Here is a 20049-nt window from a genome sequence, read left to right on the forward strand (position 1 = left end):
ATAAGAATAAGCCCATCCATCTCTTTTATTCATGAACAGAGACAGAAAGAATGCTTGGCATGGCATGCCTCTGAGAGAGGCTCTGGGAGGAGGCCAAGCTGGCAGGCTCGGGTTCTTTGCCCTTGCTAGGGCCCAGGTCAGAGGGAAAAGGAATGTACTTGTACCCTTCCCTCACCACCTTGTAGGTCCCCAGGTACCAGATGCCCAGGGAAGAAGGCCTTCACAATGACCCCCCAGCTCAGCACAGCTCCTGCACACTGAGTAACCGGCATCTGGCTTCTCCTTAGCTTAGTGCAGCTGTGGATTTTGGGAAAGTGGCCTCTCTAATCTAAGCTTGCAAAAAAAAAAAAGTGCCCCAGCACTCAGGCATTTGTTCAGAGGGAAGGGTGGTGGATGGGAAACAACACAGCTCCCTAGGAAGAGCACAGGATAGTCACGGGGGTTAGGTTACTGATGTTAGTTTCCATAAAACCCTTTTGGGTATTGGGCCAGACATGTAATAATCTATGTGGTCCTATACCAAGTGAGAACACAGCCAGTAAACCGGAAGCAAATGCGACCAGGTTTCACCACATCAACACTCTGCCGCCTCGGCGCACCCGCCTCCGTCTGCGCATGCTCATACACGTCCACACCCGAGACACCAGCACCCCGCCGGGACCTCCCCTCGCCCCCAGCGCGCCGCGCCCCGGCTTCCCAGCCCCAGCCCTCCCCCGGGCCACTGGCCGCAGACCGCGGGCGCCTCTCAGGGGGTCCCGAGGCGGCTCAGGCGCTGATCTCCACCGGGCCGGCCTCGTCTTGCTCGCGGATTATGTGCACGCCGGCAGTCCGCAGTGTGCGTGAGGCGCTGCGCGAGCGGCCGGGCGAGCTCGGGGCCCTGGGCGGCGACGTGTGTGTCCGGCCGGTGGCTGGGGAGCGCGCTGGGGAGCGCGGGTAGCGGCGGGCGGAGCGGATGGGCAGCCCCGGCGAGCGGCCGGGCACGGCGGGCGACACGGAGTAGCCGGGCGGGCCGGGCTCCGTCGCGCTTCGAGGCTCCGGGGCCGGGTTCTCTTCGGGCTCCGGGGAGTCCTGCAAGGACACGCGCCGCAGGGGTCAGGGGACAGTCAGCCCAGCCTGGCAGCGCGCCTGGTGTTAGAGCTTGCTGGAATTCCCAGGGAAGGGACCCAGTTTCCCTCTGCACGCCCACCTCCTGGAAGGCTGCAGACAGGTCTGGTTTTCCTGGCGATATGCCACGCTGAGCATGGGGCCTCCTAGCACATAATAGGTGTTCAGTAAATTTTGAAATGCGATGATTTGAGTGCTTTTCCCCTTTACTCTTCTCTTTCCACCCGTCGTGGACAGCCTGGGACAGAGTTAGTTGTGGAATACTGGGGAAATCACCAGAACTGGTGTCCAAAGACCTAGATTTGAAACCTAGATCTGCCACTCATTGACTTGTTTAATCCTGAGCAAGTCATTTAATCTCACAGCCTTGTTTTTTCTAATCTCTAAAATGTGCATGACACAAATATTTCACAGGGTTATTCTGAGAACTATAAAGCAGGAGTCCCCACCCCCAGGCCGAGGACTGGTACTGGTCCGTGGCCTGTTAGGAATGGAACGGCAGAGCAGGAGGTGAGCGGTAAGCCAGAGAGCAAAGCTTCATATGTATTTACAGCCACGCCCCATGGCTTGCATTATCGCCTGAGCTCCATCTCCTGTCAGATTAGTGGCTGCATTCGATTCTCGTAGGAGCACAAACCCTATTGTGAATTGCGCATGCGAGGGATCTAGGTTGCACACTCTTTAAGAGAATCCAATGCCTGATGATCGGAGGTGTAACAGTTTCATCCTGAAACCACCTGCATCACCATCCATGGAAAAATTTTCTTCTGTGAAACCAGTCCCTGGTGCCAAAAATGTTGGGGACTGCTGCTATAAAGGGATAGGAATATAGTATGGCTCCCTAGCACCAGGCATGTGGGAGGGGCTCACTGCATGTTTCTGGGCACCCAGTCCGGAGCCGCTCACCTTGTCCTTCAGGATATAGAGTGCCATGGGGTTCTTCCGTTCCTGCTCACCACTTCGAGGGAGGGTGTCTGCTGCACAGGGGAGAGAAGCGGGTAGCTGGCCCAGGTACAGACTCTCCCCACCAGCCAGCACCTACTCTCTGTGCTTCCCAAAATGGCCCGCCACAACCTCCACCAACATATCTGAATATCCTGGCTCCTACCTTGGCCAAACCTCTCCCTCCTCTGCAGTCTTCGTGCAGTTGGTGGGGGAAGGGTCCCTGCAGAGCTGTTTTCCTTGTCGCCCAGTTCTGCCTTTTCCCAGCAGCCCACTGATCTGAGTGTTGATGGGATGGGTGAATGGGTGGCTGGGAGCTCACCTTCTGGTTTCAGGCGGTCATCATTCTGATCCATGTATTCCAGGGAGCTTTGCTTTTCTAGCTTCTTCTGTTTCCTGTGAATCAATTCAGCCCCACCATGAGCCGAATTATTGAATGTGAGCAGAAGATCCAGTGGGGACACAGGGAGGGATCTGATGGCCATAAAAGAGGCCTTGTGACAGGAAGATGGGCTGGGTACAGTTCATGAGCTTTGGAATGAATCACATCTAGGTTTGCACCTTGAGTCTGTCACTAGCATTGTGACTGTGGGCAAGCCATTTAACCAATCCGAGTCTCAGTGTCATTATCTGTAAACTGCAGATAATCATACTTAAAAGGTAGCAGGCTAACCACCGTCACAGTGCCTGGTCCCAAAAAAGGTGGTTGGCAAGTGAAAAAAACTATTGTTACTGGTGCTGGGGTTGTGGGGCTTTGGAGCACAAGATGCTATTGCATACACAATGGAAGAATGGATCTCTTGGAAAGAGATGCAGAGCCCTGGGAGGAAAGGCATTTAAAGAGACTTAAGAAAAAAATGGGGCTTAGGTTTGGGATGGATTGAAAGACTTGGGTGCTCAGGAGAGTTACGCAGACCTTTTGGAGGGTTTCCAGCAGGCACAGACTGTCACCAAGGTCACAAGGAGGAAGATGCCTCCTGTAGACAAGATGATGTAAAGGGAGCTTCTTCCTAGGAAGAGAGAGAGAAACAGAGAGGCAGGAGGGACTTCAAAGGGGCAAGATGTGGTGAGCAGAACTTCCTGCCATGGAAGGAAGAGAGGGGGAGCCCCAGGCTGCATGCCTGGCTGATGCTGGTGGTGGAGCTTGCACAGAACCCACTGCCCACCTGTTGGTGTCCTCCATGGATAGTTGGCCCATCTCTGTTCCCCTCCCCCCAGTGACATTTCTTTGGGATGTCCTCAGTCCCTCATGGTCACCGGCCTCTCGGGGCTTTGAGTCCTAAAGGAAAGCCTGCGGGAAACTTACTGTATACGGTGATCTTGACGGGCAGGCTGCGGCCCTGGCTGATCGGATTCTCCACCACACAGCTGTACAGGTCGTCGTCCTCCATGAGCACGCGGGTGATGGTGAGCACCTTTTGGTCAGGGGACAGGAGCATTCTCGAGTCATTGAGGAGGGGCTTGCCATCCTTCAGCCAGGTGTAGCTGGGCTTGGTGCCATTCTCATGTGAGCAGTTCAAGGTGAAGGCCTCGCTGAGCTCCAGCACAGTGGTTGAAGCCACCAACACCTGTGGCCTTGAAATGGGCACTGAGCCACAGGAATGGGGAAGCCTGTGAGTCATTGGCTAAGAAGTGTCTCCCTTCCCCTTTTTAGCTCCCTGTCTTCCAACACACCTTTAACACTACCTTCCAACTCAATCTGTGGGCTGAGAAGACTTCAGACATCCTAAGTCCAGTTCTTTCCCATCACTTATTCATTCGTTTCACTGACTATTTATGGAGCACCAACTAGGCATAGCGGGTACAATGCTGAACAATGCAGACATGGTGTTGCCTTCATTCCCTCTTTCCAAATGCCTTCCCATGAACCCTGGGCTTTAATGTCTTAAACTGACCCAGCCAGGAAGATATTTCAGTTGGGCTAAGCCTAGGTCCAACTGTTTAGGTTCAAATCTTGGCTCTATCACTTCTAGCTGTGTGACCTTGGGCAAGTTATTCAACCTTTCAGTGGCTCACTTTTCTCATCTGCAAAAGGAGGATAATGATATTAAATATCCCCAGATTATTATAAGCATTAAATGAGTCAACATATGCAAAGCACTTGGAATAGTTTCTGGCACATGGCAATCACTCTACATGTTAGCCGTGCTGTGCCTGTCTGCCAACTGCTAACATCCACTTGCCTCATTCTCAGCTCCCAAGTGCCTTTTGGGTTGGTTTTCCCTTGGTCTAGCTGGTGCGCTGGGCAGACCCTTCCCCAGTCCCACCTGCCAGTCTTGCCTCTTTCCCTGCCAGAGCCCTTTACCATCTACAGTAAGGTTGATGGTCTTCTCTCCAGTGAAGGTGTCGTCGGTGATGGAGATCTCGACCTCATAGGTGCCCTCATCGGCCAGCTGCAGGTCGCTGAGAAGCAGGGAGCCATTTTCAAAGAGCCGGATACGGTCTCGATAGTCAGGCCGCAGGGTGCCAATGACCTCCGTGCCAATGGACTGCACCACAGTCACTGGCTTGTCCCGCTTCAGCTGCCACTTCACTACAGGCCTGTCACTGCTGGTACTGCTGTACTGCACAGAAAGCAGAGCCGACTTCCCCACGGTGCCATGGATGAGGCGCACGGGGCTGGTGATGTTCACCCCCTCCAGGGGGTCTGTGAACAGAGGCCCATGAGGAAGAGGGAAGCATCAGGCCCTGGGCTCCTTAGCCCACTCCCAACTTTAAGCCCTCTGATCACCCAAAGCTTCACCTATCTGGCTCTTCACTCCCTGCCAATCCTGGTTTCTTAAGCCTGGGTGCTATCTCTTCCCCCATGGTAACTCTGTGCACTTCTGCCCCTTTGTTCTCTCTCACAGCCATCTCATGGCCTTCAATCCTTCTTCCACCTGGCCCTCTGCCTCTCTGGCACTTTGTCCATTGCCTTTCTCTTGTGGCTCACCCACACCCTATGCGCTCCATTCATAAACACATTTATTGAACGTCTCCTATCTGCCAGACACTTTTCTATGTCTTTAGGATATAGCAATGAGCAAAGCCGACAAAAATCCCTACCCCCATGAAGCTTATAGGTCATTAGACCTCTGGGTGAATTTGTCAGATCTTCTTGATTGGGGATTGGGAGGGTGAGGAGATGGAGAAAGCATGCAACACAGATTCACAAAGAAAGGAGCGGGTCATGAGACAGTGCCAGTAAAGGGAAAGCTTAGGGACCTGAAGACAACTTGACCACTTTCTAGTTATACCGAGAGCCTCTCCCCGTCTTTTTTGCAGATGCATGTAGCATCTTACTAGGCCCACTCAGTGCAGAATAGTCCTGCAACTAGGAAGGTGGTTTTGGGAATTCACCCAAAACTCCAGCCCAATCTATACCCCTAGAAGAGGGATTTGGAATCGTTAGAACAAAGAGCTTAGAATCAGAAAAGCTTTTTCAGGCTGGGCTCTACCTCTTACTGGCTATGTGGATTTGGGTACTCATTCTTCTCATTTGTAAAATAAGGATAATAATAACAAGGCTGGGCACGGTGGTTCACGCCTGTAATTGCAGCACTTTGGGAGGCCAAGATGGGCAGATCACCTGAGGTCAGGAGTTCGAGACCAGCCTGGCCAACATGGCAAAACCCCATCTCTACTAAAAATACAAAATATTAGCTGGGCGTTGTGGCACGTGTCTGTAATTCCAGCTACTCGGGAAGCTGAGACACGAGAATCACTTGAACCTGGGAGGCAGAGGTTGTAGTGAGCTGAGATAGTGCTGCTGCATTTGAGCCTGGGTGACAGAGGAAGACTCCATCTCAAAAAAATAAAAAATAAAAAAATAACAACAGCAACTGCCTTATCAAGTTCACAGGATTGGAAAGTACAATATTCATGTTAGTAATTGTCACATAGCAGACAGAACACAAAATTGAGCAGAGTTTTGGGCCTTCTTATTGATACATGACTTAGGAGGGTCCCATCTCCTTGGAGCTCAGATTCCCCATAGATTTAAGGAGTAGTAGGCTAGATGGTCTCATTGGTTTGTTTCAGCCCTGTAATTCTGGGATTTTACCACTTGTCCAATGGATGCCCTGTCCAGAGGGCATTTCAGAGACCTCTTAGGAGCTTTGGGACCTGAAAAGATGCTGTTATTTGGTGTCATCTGGCCTTGTAGAGCAATCCAACCATCCAAAGGAGGGTCTTCTGGAGAGTACGCTGGTTGGGAGCAGGGCTGAGTTTAGCTGAATAGACACATACATGCCAGATTCTCAGTCCCTCTGCACCCCCTGCCGCTTCCTTTGACGGTCATTCCCTCTGAAGCTCCCTCTTTCTTTCTCACCCTTATTTCTCACTCTGCTGCTGCTGCCGTTCAGCGTTGGGGAAACTGAGCTGTACCTTTTCATTCCTTATTTCTCTCCTCGTGCTTAGAGGGCCCAGACCAAACCAAGAGGCAATTAAACAAAAAGGTTGGTGGTGAAGATCAAAGCAAAAAAAAAATTTTTTTTTGAGACGGAGTCTTGCTCTGTCACCCAGGCTGGAGTGCAGTAGCGCAATCTCGGCTCACTGCAAGCTCTGCCTCCCGGGTTCACGCCATTCTTCTGCCTCAGCCTCCTCAGTAGCTGAGATTACAGGTCCCCGCCACCACGCCCGGCCAATTTTTTTGTATTTTTTAGTAGAGATGGGGTTTCACCGTGTTAGCCAGGATGGTCTCGATCTCCTGACCTTGTGATCCGCCTGCCTCAGCCTCCCAAAGTGCTGGGATTACAGGCGTGAGCCACCGCGAGGTTACTAAACATATTAGATCCATTTTTGGAAAAAGTGCTTTGCTAAGTAGTGAGCTCTTCATCTTTGGAAATGGCCAAGGAAAGGCCAACTGGCTATTTTTACACCTTGCTGGGCCTCAGCTTCCTCCTCTGTATAATGAAGTAGCAGGACCAGAAGATCTCTAGGGACTTCTTAGCTCTGACTTTTTTTTTTTTCTTTGACAAGGTCTCACTCTGTTACCCAGACTGGAGTGCAGTGGCGCGATCTTGGCTAACTGCAACCTCTGCCTCCCAGGATCCAGCGATCCTCCCATCTCAGCCTTCCAAGTAGCTGGGACCACAGGCATGTGCTGCTACGCCCGGCTAGGTTTTTGTTGTTGTTGTTGTTGTTGTTGTTTTTTGTATTTTTTGTAGAAACGGGATTTCACCTTGTTGCCCAGGTGGCTGGTCTTGAACTCCTGAGCTCAAGCAATCCACCCGTGTTGGCCTCCCAAAGTGCTGGGATTACAGGCGTGGGCCATTCACACCTGGCCCTAGCTCTGACATTCTATGATCCGTTACCTGCCAGGAATGTTAGAACCATAAAACCTTAAAACTAGAAGAAACAGGCTAGGCACGGTGGCACACGCCTGTAATCCTAGCTACTCGGGAGGCTGAAGCAGGAAAATCTCTTGAACCTGGGAAGTGGAGGTTGCAGTGAGCTGAGATTGCACCACTGCACTCCAGGGTGGGTGACAGAGCACGACTTTGTCTCAAAAAATAAATAAATAAGTAAATTAATTAATTAAAGCAGAAGAGACAGCTCTACTGGTTAAAGCTGAATGCGTGAATATCATATGCTTGCTGTTGAACGAAAATCTTAATTTGGGGCAAGTAAAATGAACAACATAAACTATTTTCAGACTTTTAAAAATTAATATACGTTCTTCCCACAAAATCTTAAATAAAAATGGAAAAAGGAAATATGGTTCCATCTCACCTGCTGTGGTAGAAGAGGTGGTAGGGATGAGTCCTGTCCCCCTCAATAACCCAAGGAGCAACTAGGAATCCCTATTGACTGTGTGCATCAGACTAAAGTCCATTTGGCCACATGATCCATAAGGTTTCTTCCAATTCTTAATTTCTGTGATTATCAACTGCTAGGTCCAAGGCATGGCTTGATTTAGAAAAGCAAACTTTCAAATTTCTCTGAGTAGGCAAATAGGCTTCGGTATGTATAACAAGAGGTGGCCCTGAAAAAAGTCATGAGCTTTATTAAAGGCCACTGGGGTGATGATCAAATAGCTGGGGAACATCTACCCCCTTTCTCGGGACCCAGTGTGCAGTAGTATGCTATGCACGTGAGGGTTGCATATGCAGAGCCATCCTGGAGTTTAGTAAATTGGTGTGTGAAAGGAAAATAAATCTTGGGGCCCCAAAATCACTAAGCTAAAGGGAAAATCAAGCTGGGCACTGCTTATTGGCAAACCTGCCTCCCATTCTATTCAAAGTCACCCCTCTGCTCACTGAGATAAATGCATATCTGATTGCCTCCTTTGGAAAGACTAATCAAAAAAAGAAACTCAAAATAATGCAACCATTTGTCTGTTGTCTGCCTATGACCTGGAAGCCATCTCCCAACAAGAGTTGTCTCATCTTTCCGGACCCAACCAACATTCATCTTACATATGCTGATTCATGTCTAATGTCTTCCTAAAATGTATGAAACCAAACGGTGCTCTGACCACCTTGGGCACATGTCATCAGGACTCCCTGAGGCTGTGTCACAGGCGTGCGTCCTCAACTTTGGCAAAATAAACTTTGTAAATTAACTGACACCTGTCTCAGATATTCGGGGTTCACAGGTGTAATGACCCCAAGCACCAAACTTTGAGGATTCTCATTTCCTTCTTCTGGGAGTCTGGACAGTGACAACCTCAAAAACAAGTGGAAGGGATTTCCCCTCTCCCTTCTATCTTCTGTGGCCTCCTGGAGCTGCCCTGGCTTCCATGCTCTCCTATCCCATCCAAAGTCCTAGTAGCCTTTTTGCTATGTATTTCTCCCTGAAGCCTTTCTGCCAATTTAAAGTTGATTTGTTCTGGATAAAAATATTGGAGAAGTTACGGCCTACAGATTGCCTGAGGCCTTACCCTCCTCTAGATAAGTCCCCTCATCATGCCTGGAAACATGGGCATGTCCGTGGGTCGAAAGGATGGGTCACACGTGTTCATAAGTGAATGAAGGAGTCTTTCTTGAAAGCTGACAGAGAGAGCAGTTTGCTGAGCAAACAGTTTCCCAAAAACTCTAGCCAAAGTCATGCTCTGTATTAAGTTCAGGGTTCCACAACTTTCAAGGGACACAGAGAACTGGGACAGGAGCCAAAGCACGACACAGAAATGAGGAAATAGCCCACAACTAGGGTCCAGAGTGGAAATAAAAGGACTAGGACCACTCAACCTTGAGAAGTGATTAACTTAATCATTGTCTCCAAGGCATCATAATATAGAAAGTTTCTGTTCCCATCAGAGGCTGAAGAAAAGGAAATGAGATCTCAGCAAGTTGTACCCTATCAACCTCAACAATGCGGTACTGGGGTAGATCGGTGGCCACTCCTCAAGTAGGATTTTGAGCTGCTGCGATGCCGGGGAATGTCAAACTTTAGGGTATAAGAATGCACCTGCAGATAGCCTTGGCTTTTCTTAATAGGGTCGTCCCTTAGAGAAATCACCATCCACTCATTTTTATGTGCTCCCTTTGCTGGGCCAAAGTTTCCTTTCGCCAGTATTTGTCTTAAATTTACCTTTTAAAAGTGTCAGTGGGGGTAGTGCCAAATGTGTGTTCTAGGATTTTGTCTATACACACCTTATCCATATTCCCTAACACCAAAGGCTGCTGCCATGTCCCTTTTCATCTGAAAAGTTTTTGGTTTAGTTTGAGTCTGTCTCCATAAAGAAGTCTCTTCATCCTTTTGGCCGTCATAGATACCCCTCCTTGGGCTGTCTCCAACTGTATTATTTCCTTTTATGGTGTGGTAGCCAGAACTGCATCTAATAATCCAAGGGCAGAACAACTCGGTTTCCTAAAAGGAAAACATATTGTTTCTGCTTTTGGTTTTTAATATTATTCTTAATTAATGAGGGTCTGAGAAAACCACCCCCCTTCTCTGCTGTTACTGTATAGGTGCATCACTTACAGTGTTGGGGCTGCTGTGTTGTATTCTTATATTGTTATCCTGTTGAGGCCTACAAGTCATTTGAAGCGCCAGTTATTCAGGGATGTGAGAGAAAACCAGGAAACAGCAGCTGTGAAGAAGGCTTTTGGGATCCAGGAAGAAAGGAGCTGGTAGCTTTTTATCTACAATCTAAGGAGTGTTGATGTTCAGGAATATGTACCTAGTTAATAGGTATTAAGATGGTACACAGAGAGTTACCATGTTTGTGGACTGGAACAATCACTCTTGTTAAGCTGTCAATTCTCCTAAACTGATTTATAATTTAATACAATGCCAACCAAAATCCCAGGAGGTTTACTTTGTGATCTTGACACGAAGATAGACAAATAGATCAACAGAAAGTCTGAAAACATACTTAAATATGATTGCTCAAATGATGACAAAAGTGATACTGCAGTGCAGGGAGAAAAGTGCTTTTCACAAAATAGTGCTGGGCCATGTAGGATAAAATGAATTGACCCTTACCTCACACCTTACACAAATATTAATTTTGGATGGATTGCAGATCTAAATATGAAAGGTAAAACAACAACATTTGAAAAAGAAAACAGACTATGTCCTTGACTTGAGGGCAGACACAGATCTCTTATAAAGGACACGAAAGTGGTAACCATCAAAGAAGGAAATGATACATTAGACTCAGTAAAATTAAGAGCTTCCATTCATCAAAAGATACCATTGTGAAAGTGAAAGGCAAACCATAAAGTGGGAGGAGATATTTGCAATACATATATCCTATAAAAGGCTCATATGCAAAATATATAATTTAAACTCCCACAAGTTCACAATTTTAAAGAAATTCAAACAACACAATAGGAAAATGGGCAATTAATTTTAATAGAAATACAATTTTAAACTTCTTTTTTTCAGCGACAAGGTGTCACCCTGTTGCCCAGGCTGGACTGCAGTGGTGTGATCATATCTCACTGCAGCCTCAAACTCCTGGGCTCAAGAGATTCTCTTGTCTCAACCTCCCAAGTAGTTGGGACTACAGGAACACACAACCACACTCAGCTAATCAAAAAAAAATTATAGAGAAGAGATCTTACTACATTGCCCAGGCTGGTCTTGAACTCCTGGCCTCAAGCAATCTTTATGCCTTGGCCTCTTAAAGTGCTAGGATTACAGATGTGAGCCATCACACCAACCTTAAACCAGAATCTGATGCCAGCTCATACCCACTAGGATGGCCAAAAGGAAAAAAAGAAAATACAATTATTGGGAAGATATGGATCATCTGAAACTCTCATACCTGTTGATAGGAGTGTAAACTGACACATTCACTTTTGAGAACTTGTTTGGCCACATCTATGAAAGCTAAACACACAAATACCCTATAATTAAGCAATTCTACTCCTAGGTGTATCCCCAAAAGAAATGCCCGTATCTGTTCTCCAAAAGACATGTACTATAATAGGATGTATAATAGTAACAACTCTGTTCATAAAGCCCCAATGGGGCTAAGTTGGTTGGGTTGGTTTGGAAACAACCAAAGTGTCTATCAAAGTTGAATAGAGAAATAAATTGTGGCATATTCATACAATGGAATACTATACAGCAGTGAGACCAAACAAACTACGACAACAATGTAGATGAATCCTACAAACTTGGTGTTCAGACATAGAAGACTGAATACATATGATACCACTTATAGAAAGACATGCAAAATTAATTTGTATTAGAAGTTACGATACCACTATAATCCCAGAGGGAAGGCAGTAGTAACTGAGATAGTATGAGGGTGATTCTGAGGTGCCAAAATGTTCTGTTTCTTGATCTGGGGGTTGATTACATGGGTTTGTTAACTTTTTAAAGGCTCACCAAACTGTATCTTTAGGCTAAATGTACTTTCTTGTATGTAATTTTTAATAAACAATTTAAAAAATGACAGCACCTACAATGTGGGGGTGAACTTGGGGCTAAAGAGCATGGAACCCAGGTAAGAGACTTGTTTCTATTGGGTCCCTAGAGGATGGAATAGTTCTTGTATTCCAGAGAATACAACCTTGAAAATCAGCTTACCTACATTTACGGCATGCTGTGCCTATGTCTGTCAGTTAATATTCTGGTCTCTAGAAAATTTTTATTTGAATGTTTCGTAAATTGGAATTTAAAAATTGGGAAATAAAAATGATGAATTTAGAAAAGCTTCATTTGTCCATGTCACGGGCAGAGTGTTAAAGACTGTGTGCTCCATGACGCCTCAGGGCTAGCTTGGTGGTGTCTGCCATAGTACAAGATTAAGGTAAATCTTGGGGAGCCAGGGCCACATGGTCCAGTCTCCCCTTTAGTGCCAATCCTAAAAACTACATTTCCCAGCCAGCTTCCCTTGCTGTTAAGTAGGGCCATATGACTGAGTCGTAGCAAAGAGAACTAGTGCAAGTGATACGTATCACTTACTGACCTTGTTTAGCAAAGTCTTCCTTTTATGTTTCTCCATTAAAAAAATAAAATAAAATTCTCTACCTGGAAGAAAAGAAGATAAACCTCATGGTGATCTTTGGAAGCACATGTCAAAGTTGATAGGGCTCCATTGGCTTGGTCCCTGAAAAACTTCATGGAGCAGAGTCCTTCCACTTCCCAGGCCTAGTCTGAAACTACAGTGGACTGTCACATAGTTAATGCCAGGAACTTAAATTTTGGAATTTATTGGTCCCAGAAGCAGACATTTTTCTAAATAATATATTAGGGATGGCAGGGATTCCTTCTAGAATCTCAGCTCTTATTACTCTTTAGTCCACAGCAGTACAATGGCCTCTCCCAGCACTTACCTCTTATCTATCATAGGTCATTAACTAATATCCTATTAACATAACTTACATTATAATTTTTTTTTTTTTTGAGAAAGTTTCTCGCTCTGTCACCCAGGCTGAAGTGCAGTGACGTGATTATGGCTCACTGCAGTCTTGACCTCCCTGGTTCAAGCAATCCTCCCACCTCAGCCTCCTGAGTAGCTGGAATTACAAGCGTGCACCACTAGGTCTGGCTAATTTTTACATTTTTGTAGAGATGGGGTTTCGCCATGTTGCTCAGGCTGGTCTTGAACTCCTGGGCTCAAGCCATCCAACTGCCTAGGCCTCCCAAAGTTCTGAGATTACAAGCATGAGCCACCGCTCCTGGCCACATTTAGAATGTTTTGGTGTATTTACTAAGTTACATTTTTCCACGTAGAGTATCCTTGATCACCTTTTGTTTTGTCCCAGTCTTAATGACTGATGTGATCTTTCTATAATTTTTTCCTTACCATTTGATGACCGGAAAGAGTTTAGGGCCATCTCTTCTTTGTATATTTGTGTCGTTCCTATTCTCAACCCACTGTCTCCATACCTTCAGCTCTCATTATTTCTTCAGCTCATTGTCATTTCACCAAAGCCAACAGTAACCTCTTAATTGCCTTATCCAATGAGCTCTTTTAGGTCTTTGTCACATTGGATCTCTTTGACACATTCAATGGTGTTGATTTACTCCTGAAAACTCTCAACTCCTTTGATTTTCTGGACAGCACCACAGGCTTCTAGTGCTTCTGTCTCTTTGACTGTTCTCTCTTTGTCTCCTTAATGGGCGTTTCTTCCTCTGCTTCCTCTACGAATCTTGAGGTTACATGATGTTTCATTTTCATTCCATGTTTTTCCCCTCCTAAGTAATATTATCTATTCTTATTGTTTTAACTCTCACCTATGGGCTGACAGCTGCCAAATACTTCTCTCCAACCCTGACCTCTCTGCCACCCAACTCCAGGCTATGTAACATCTTCACACGGAAGCCTCATAGGTGTTTCAATCTAAAGATGTATGATACTCATTTTTTTTGTTTAAGCTTTCACACAGCAATCCTCCCTCCCTTCCTAAATCCTACTTCCTACAGGTCACTAGCTCCTGACTTTACCTCTAAAATATTTTCTCAACATGCCTCATTCCCTCTATCTTTATTATAATTTCAGTCCATGTTATTTCTCTTATTTCTCTCTTGATCTATTGCAATAGCTTTTTGACCTGTGTTCCCCTCAAATTCATACGTTGAAGTCCTAACCCCCAAGTACCTCAGAATGTGACCTTATTTGGCAATGGGGTCACTGCAGATCTAATAAGAAGGGATCATACTGGAGTAGGATGGACCTAATCTAGTATGTGTCCTTATAAAAAGGGGAAATGTGGACATAGACATGCAAACACGGGGAATGCCATACCAAGACTGGAGTGATGCTGCCACAAGTCAAGGAATTACCAGAAGCTAGGAGAGAACCCTAAGGCAGAGACCTCCCTGGAAGCTTCAGAGAGAGCATGGCCCTGCTGACACCTCAATCTCCCACTTCTGGCTTCCACGACTTTGAGATAATGTATTTCTGTTGTTTAAGCCACTCAGTTTGTGGTATTTTGTTACAGGAGCCCTAGAAAATGAATACAAACTTCCTTTCTTATTTTATTTGCCTCCAGTTTCCCCTCCAATGGCCCCCTGCAGACTGAGTAAGCTATCTGAAAGGTACATGTAACCCTGACAGTCCCCAAATTAAAAACCGCTCACTCTCCCACCTCTCAATCCCCAGATTATGAGTCTGGTTTACAAAGCTCTTGCCTAACTCAATTCGTGCTTTTCTCTCCAGCAGTGATGAACTGCTGGGCTCTGACTAAACACTTGATGTTATTTCAAGCTGTTGACCTTTGCTCATTTCCCAACCCTAACACCCACTTATACTCCTACCTTTTTTTCCCATCTTTTAAAATTCAGTGCACACATTCCTTCTATCAGAAAACCTCCCCCTGATATTCCCACACCCTGTGTCCTACCCTACCAACCCCCCCTCCACCAGCACCAGCTTCCCGGATGGGGTAGGTGACTTTCTCTGATTGCTATGCATTCTCTGCGTAATTGACTTATGGTAGTTCCTGCAGTTTAGTAAAATGATCTCCGCATCTGTTTGCCTCACTAAGTTGTGAATTCCTAGGCGCTCTGTAATTGGGTGTGTGTGTGTGTGTGCATATGTGTATGTACTCATAAATAGGTATATGTAAATAAGATCATTTCTCGAAGAATTGGTAGGGGGCGGTAGAGGAGGTAAGCAGCTATGGAGTGGAGTGAATTATGGATAGGTGGGTATGACTATCCCGCACTAGGAGGCTCACTATCTCCAAAGCTGCTTTCATCTGCCTTACTCTTTTACACTCAGAGAAGTCAGAGTCGGGGGCTGGGGAAGTACAAAAAGAAGATTTCCCCTATCCCCACCCCTCAAGCCCCACCACAATCCCTTGGAAAGAATGTCAGACTGGCCCACGCCAACAAGTCATCCCATACGAAATGGCCCAGTGCCCGCCATCTAATGTACTGAATGCCGTGGGAGCTCCAAAGTCATGCAGCCTTTTGGGGGAAGGGGGCAGGGGCCGCGCGGGAGGCACACGAAATAAAGAAATATGTTCAACGCTAATGCCTGAATTCCCTGAGATGCTTCCCACGGCAGCTGAACTCTCCCCCACTCCTGCCCCAAAGGCATTCAGGCCCTCCACTCTCCCCTCCCTCTGCTGTAAAAAAGCCTGGGGTCCTTTCTTCAGACCCTTTCTTACCCTCTGGCCTCCTACCTGTCTGGATCAGAAGAAGGTAGACAAAAGGAGCGAGGCGCAGGGCCCTGGAGGCTCTGGACAGGGCTCCCCTTTCTCTCTTCATTTTGGGTGGCGTTCTCCAGCTCTAGTGCAGACAATTAGCATGATTTCTCCACTCTGGGCACGTCCCCTTTGTACCACTCGGAGTTTCTCTGCCCGAACACAACCCTGCCAACTTCCCTCTGAATACACAGAGCTCTGTGTATTGCTGGACTTGTTCTTTCCTCTCCCTCAGACCTGGCATTTTCTAGTTTCCAAGCCCTACATCCCCAGTTTGGAAGTGGGTATCTGCTTAGGAGATAATCTCCAACTCAGGTTCCAACATGGGGGGCACCAGCAGCCCAGCAGTTGGTTGTTGCTGTGTGTTGGAGGCTCTGTGCTGAGCCTCACTACCCGGGGAGATGAGGATCTGGGCTCAGAGCACTGAGCTGGGACACACACTTAACTGGACTTTGTGTCCCAACCTACCCTGTCTCCACCTCACACTCCTTCTCCCTGAGGAGGAGGGTACATGCCAGGACAGACCTCCAATAAGCTCTGAAAAGGGAGGGAGAAGAGATTTAAAAAGCTGGGGAGGGAAAGACTCCAGAGAATTGCTGAAGAAATGGAAAACCCCTGTTCCATCCCAAAGGAAGAAGACTGGAAAACAGCTTGAATTCTATTATTTTTACACTTGTTTTTCCCTGGCTTGGAATTTTCTCTTCTATCATAGAATCACATAGATGCTGGACACCTCTTTCCAGAAGCCACTCTGTGCATTCCCCTGCTTTCAGACAATTTTCTAGAAGATGTCTGAGCAAAATGAAGGTCATCTCCTGACAGTCAGCATCCTGGGGTTCTGTTATCAGCTTAACAGCCTAGCTGTGCCCTCCTGTTTCGAGGCTGTGAAGAGGAGAAACACCCTAGCTCTACTCTGACCCCCACTCAGATGTTCACATCTTTTCATGAGGGCGGCCAAGGGAATGGATGCCTAGTAACTGTGATCTTGGGATGGGCTCGCAACCTCTTTGAGCCTCCAATTTCTCATCTGTAAAATGGGGAAAAGAATAGCTTCCTTGAGGGGAATTGTTGGAAGCATTGATGAAGATTTGGTACGGAAGAGTACCTAGCAAATCCTTTGTTACAGAGATGATGTTTTAAAGGTTTTAAAAATTGCCTTTTCTTGTTTCTTTTTTCATTCATGCTGGGATCTTTATATTTTTGGGAGACCAAACTTCACAACTTCCTTCTTGGTCATCCCTAACCCCTGGTCTTGGTTTTGTAAATGCAGCAATTATCTCTCTAAATATTCTTTTTACATACTGGAGAAAGCCTGAGTAGGTCAACTTTCTAGAACTGAAGTATTATTACATAGCCTTTCTGAGCCTCGGCAGAGGGAGAAGAGTTGGGAAGCACTGAACTTCACAGAACTCTCCGAAAACATTCTGAAATATATAAAGGGGATTCTTTTCTCCTTTTGCGTTTCTGTGTTTATGACTTTTCCCTAGACAACTCAAGCACCTTTCTTCCACTGGAAGAGCTAACGTTATTATAGCAGGTACACAAAAAGAAAGAGTCAATATTCGGCTTCTGACATTTAAAATAGCATTTCAAAGTCCATAGCAAGATGAAAGGCTTAGCCAGTCTTTGTAAGGGACAAAAAAGTATTCTAATTTCTTTTATCTACCCCTTGACATATGATAGATCAGCCTGTGGACTGGATCACAGAGTCCTTCTGGAGTGTAGATAAATGCCCTCTTGGCCTGTGATGGCTGGGCCTTGAGGCTTATGGATGGGAGTAAAAGGAGGATGCGGTTTTTGGGAAATAGAAAGCCCGAAGTCTGCCCTTGTTATCCTGAAGCACTGTGGAAAGAAAAATGTGCTATAGGGAGACTAAGAGGACCTAAGTTCTCAATATCTCCACTTTCCTGCCCCAGAGGTGGCTCTTTATACCTGCACAGAATTTGCAAGGGTTTCTAGGTGTCCAGAAGCCCTTGAGGAGACTCAGAAGTGCCGAGAGGGTAAAGAACTGGCAGGAAGCAAAAGATTGAGCAAAGGCACTGCCATGTACGGGGATTCTGAGGCCAGAGGCAACAGCTGGGGCCACCTACTGCTGTGGTGGGAGCCTCAGGTAGCCCATCAGGCCAGGAACAAATGTAGATTCTGAGTAGAGACTGGTGGAAACCTGAGAATACCACACAGGTCCACAGACACTGTCTCCCCCTGTTGCCACAAGGTTACTTCAGCCACACCACCTATATTTACCCCAGCTCTTACCAGAGAGGAGCTGGGGTTGGGAGAGGACATTGGAAAGACTGCTTGAGCAATTGTCCGAGCTGTCCAAGCAGAGACTGAGCTACCTAAAGACAGTGTGAAAATGGTTGGATCAGACTGGGCTTACTGAGATGGTGTGATATTTTCCTCTGCTACCCTGAGGGGTGAGAGGTTCATGTGGAAGATCACAGCAACTACAAAGACATAAAGGCATTCCCTTTCCTTTGTACGTCGGAATGTACAAGGAGCAATTTTGCAATCTTGCTTCCAGCAAATGAGTAGGCCTTTAGAAACTTATAATCATGTACTTATGTGCCTTTCTCTCCTGAGAAACAGAGAGCTCTTTGATTTAAGAGCTGTCTTATCTGTCTCTCTGTCCATAGTACTGAATACAGGGCAGGCACATAGTACGTGCTCAACAGGCAGTTGCCAAATATTGAATGGATAAGCCCTTGCCTTAGTTCCTTTAGAGGGCTTCTCAAGCAGCTGGACAACTGGGAGTTGGGGGAGCGAGCAAAGGAGTGAGGCCGCAGTATGTGGACACATATTAGGCACCCCTTGGAAATTCCCAGAAATCACCAGGGCTCACTTTGAGTGGGGACACTGATCCAATAGGCAATTGATTTACAGAGAGATAAAGTAACAGCCTCACACATGACACAGAGTGTTTATCTCAGCTGTCTTGGCTCGCCTTATGTTATCCTTCCTTGTGTTGAGTTTTTTCCTCTGGGCGTGTCCGTCTTATGTAATTGTTGATGATGCTGGCTGTTTTTTTTTTTTTAAGGGATATTCCGACTATTAATGTTACATTTCTTTAATGTCAAAAGTATATTTATATTTGTTAGTCCACATGTCCAATTTTTGGATCAGAAAGTGTGTTTATTGCGGCCATTTCCTCATGAGCCTGCAAGCCTCTCTGGAGCAGGGAACATAATTCTTCATTCCTGTGGATCTCCCTATGGGGCCCAATTCTGAGCTCTGCACAATGAGGCTGCTCCAACAATGGTGTCGACGAACTGCTTGACTGATGGCAGTCATCCCTTGCATAGCCAAGGCCCACCGCCCTGCCTTCTCTGAGCACTCTGACAGATTCATTTCTGAGGGCACTGTCCTCTTCTGAGCAGCATAGCCCAGTTCTCTTGGCCTCTTCACTGCACACAGTTGCTTCAGAATACTTCTTATTTGGAAACCCCTCTGGGGCTCTGGAATCTGGACTCCTCTCCCCTGCAACAGTGGCAGCCCTGGCTGCTGGTACTCACACCTCTGTGCTGAGCACCCAGACAGAGCCCCTGCAGCTCAGCATGGAGTGCCTCAACACACATGCATCCACCAGCAGAAACTCAGAAGTATCTGTCTCTAGAATGGAAGGAAGAAGGAAGGTAGTGATTTTAACCGAATCACCATTCGATGCAAACCTCTGTGAGAGCGGGCCAAAACAACAAATAAACAAACAAAAAAGGAGGCTAAGAAGTTGTAAAACTGAACTCTGTCTTACAAGAACTGAAGGTCTTGTAACAGTCACAGAGCAGTGGACTCACTGTGCAGCAAGAGACACTTATGATAACCTTGTCTCATTTCTCCATTTTTTCAGATGAGGAAACCAAGGAGTAGTGGGGTTAAGTAATTTGCCCAAAGGTAAACGGCTATCTACTGATGGACCCTGGACTCCCGATGTTACTTAAAAGCAAATGAACAAGCAAAAATCATTTTAAAAATTAAATTACTTAATAGTAAAGGCAAGAAAAAATAACACACATGAATGACATGTGAGTAAGTACCATTTTAAATAATTCTACTATTAGAAGTAAGAGTGGCCTGTTCCTCTGTCTCCAAGGAATAATGATAATACTATAAGAGAGGTTTAGAAATCACCCTTACTGCCGGGCGCGGTGGCTCACGCCTGTAATCCCAGCACTTTGGGAGGCTGAGGCAGGCAGATCACGAGGTCAGGAGATCGAGACCATCCTGGCTAACACGGTGAAACCCCGTCTCTACTAAAAATATAAAAAATTAGCCGGGCGTGGTGGCGGGTGCCTGTAGTCCCAGCTATTCAGGAGGCTGAGGCAGGAGAATAGCGTGAACCCACGAGGCAGAGCTTGCAGTGAGCGAAGATCGCACCACTGCACTCCACCCTCGGTGACAGAGCGAGACTCTGTCTCAAAAAAAATCACCCTTATTAATAATATCCCATCAGTGGTGATTTTTATGTTTAGCA

At 46.5% G+C, this 20049-nt stretch overlaps 1 protein-coding gene across 2 annotated transcripts; it reads right to left on the reverse strand.

Moving 5' to 3' along the window:
• Position 1: 1 nt before the first annotated feature.
• On the reverse strand, positions 2-15806 carry HEPACAM (hepatic and glial cell adhesion molecule). 2 transcript variants are annotated; one of them, XM_032167804.2, is made up of 7 exons: positions 15561-15806; positions 4352-4693; positions 3353-3634; positions 2963-3056; positions 2369-2442; positions 2011-2078; positions 2-1068 (listed from the first exon to the last, which is right to left on the reverse strand). In XM_032167804.2, exons 1-7 carry the CDS (start codon positions 15643-15645, stop codon positions 766-768), a joined length of 1248 nt encoding a protein of 415 aa, XP_032023695.1. In that variant the 5' UTR covers positions 15646-15806; the 3' UTR covers positions 2-765. The 2 variants fall into 2 exon arrangements, with proteins under 2 accessions (XP_032023695.1, XP_032023694.1); XM_032167803.2 differs by having other exon boundaries at positions 2011-2081.
• Between the last annotated feature and the right edge of the window lie 4243 nt (positions 15807-20049).

This window comes from Hylobates moloch, unplaced genomic scaffold, assembly GCF_009828535.3.
Source record: "Hylobates moloch isolate HMO894 unplaced genomic scaffold, HMol_V3 SCAFFOLD_11, whole genome shotgun sequence".
NCBI lineage: Eukaryota > Metazoa > Chordata > Mammalia > Primates > Hylobatidae > Hylobates > Hylobates moloch.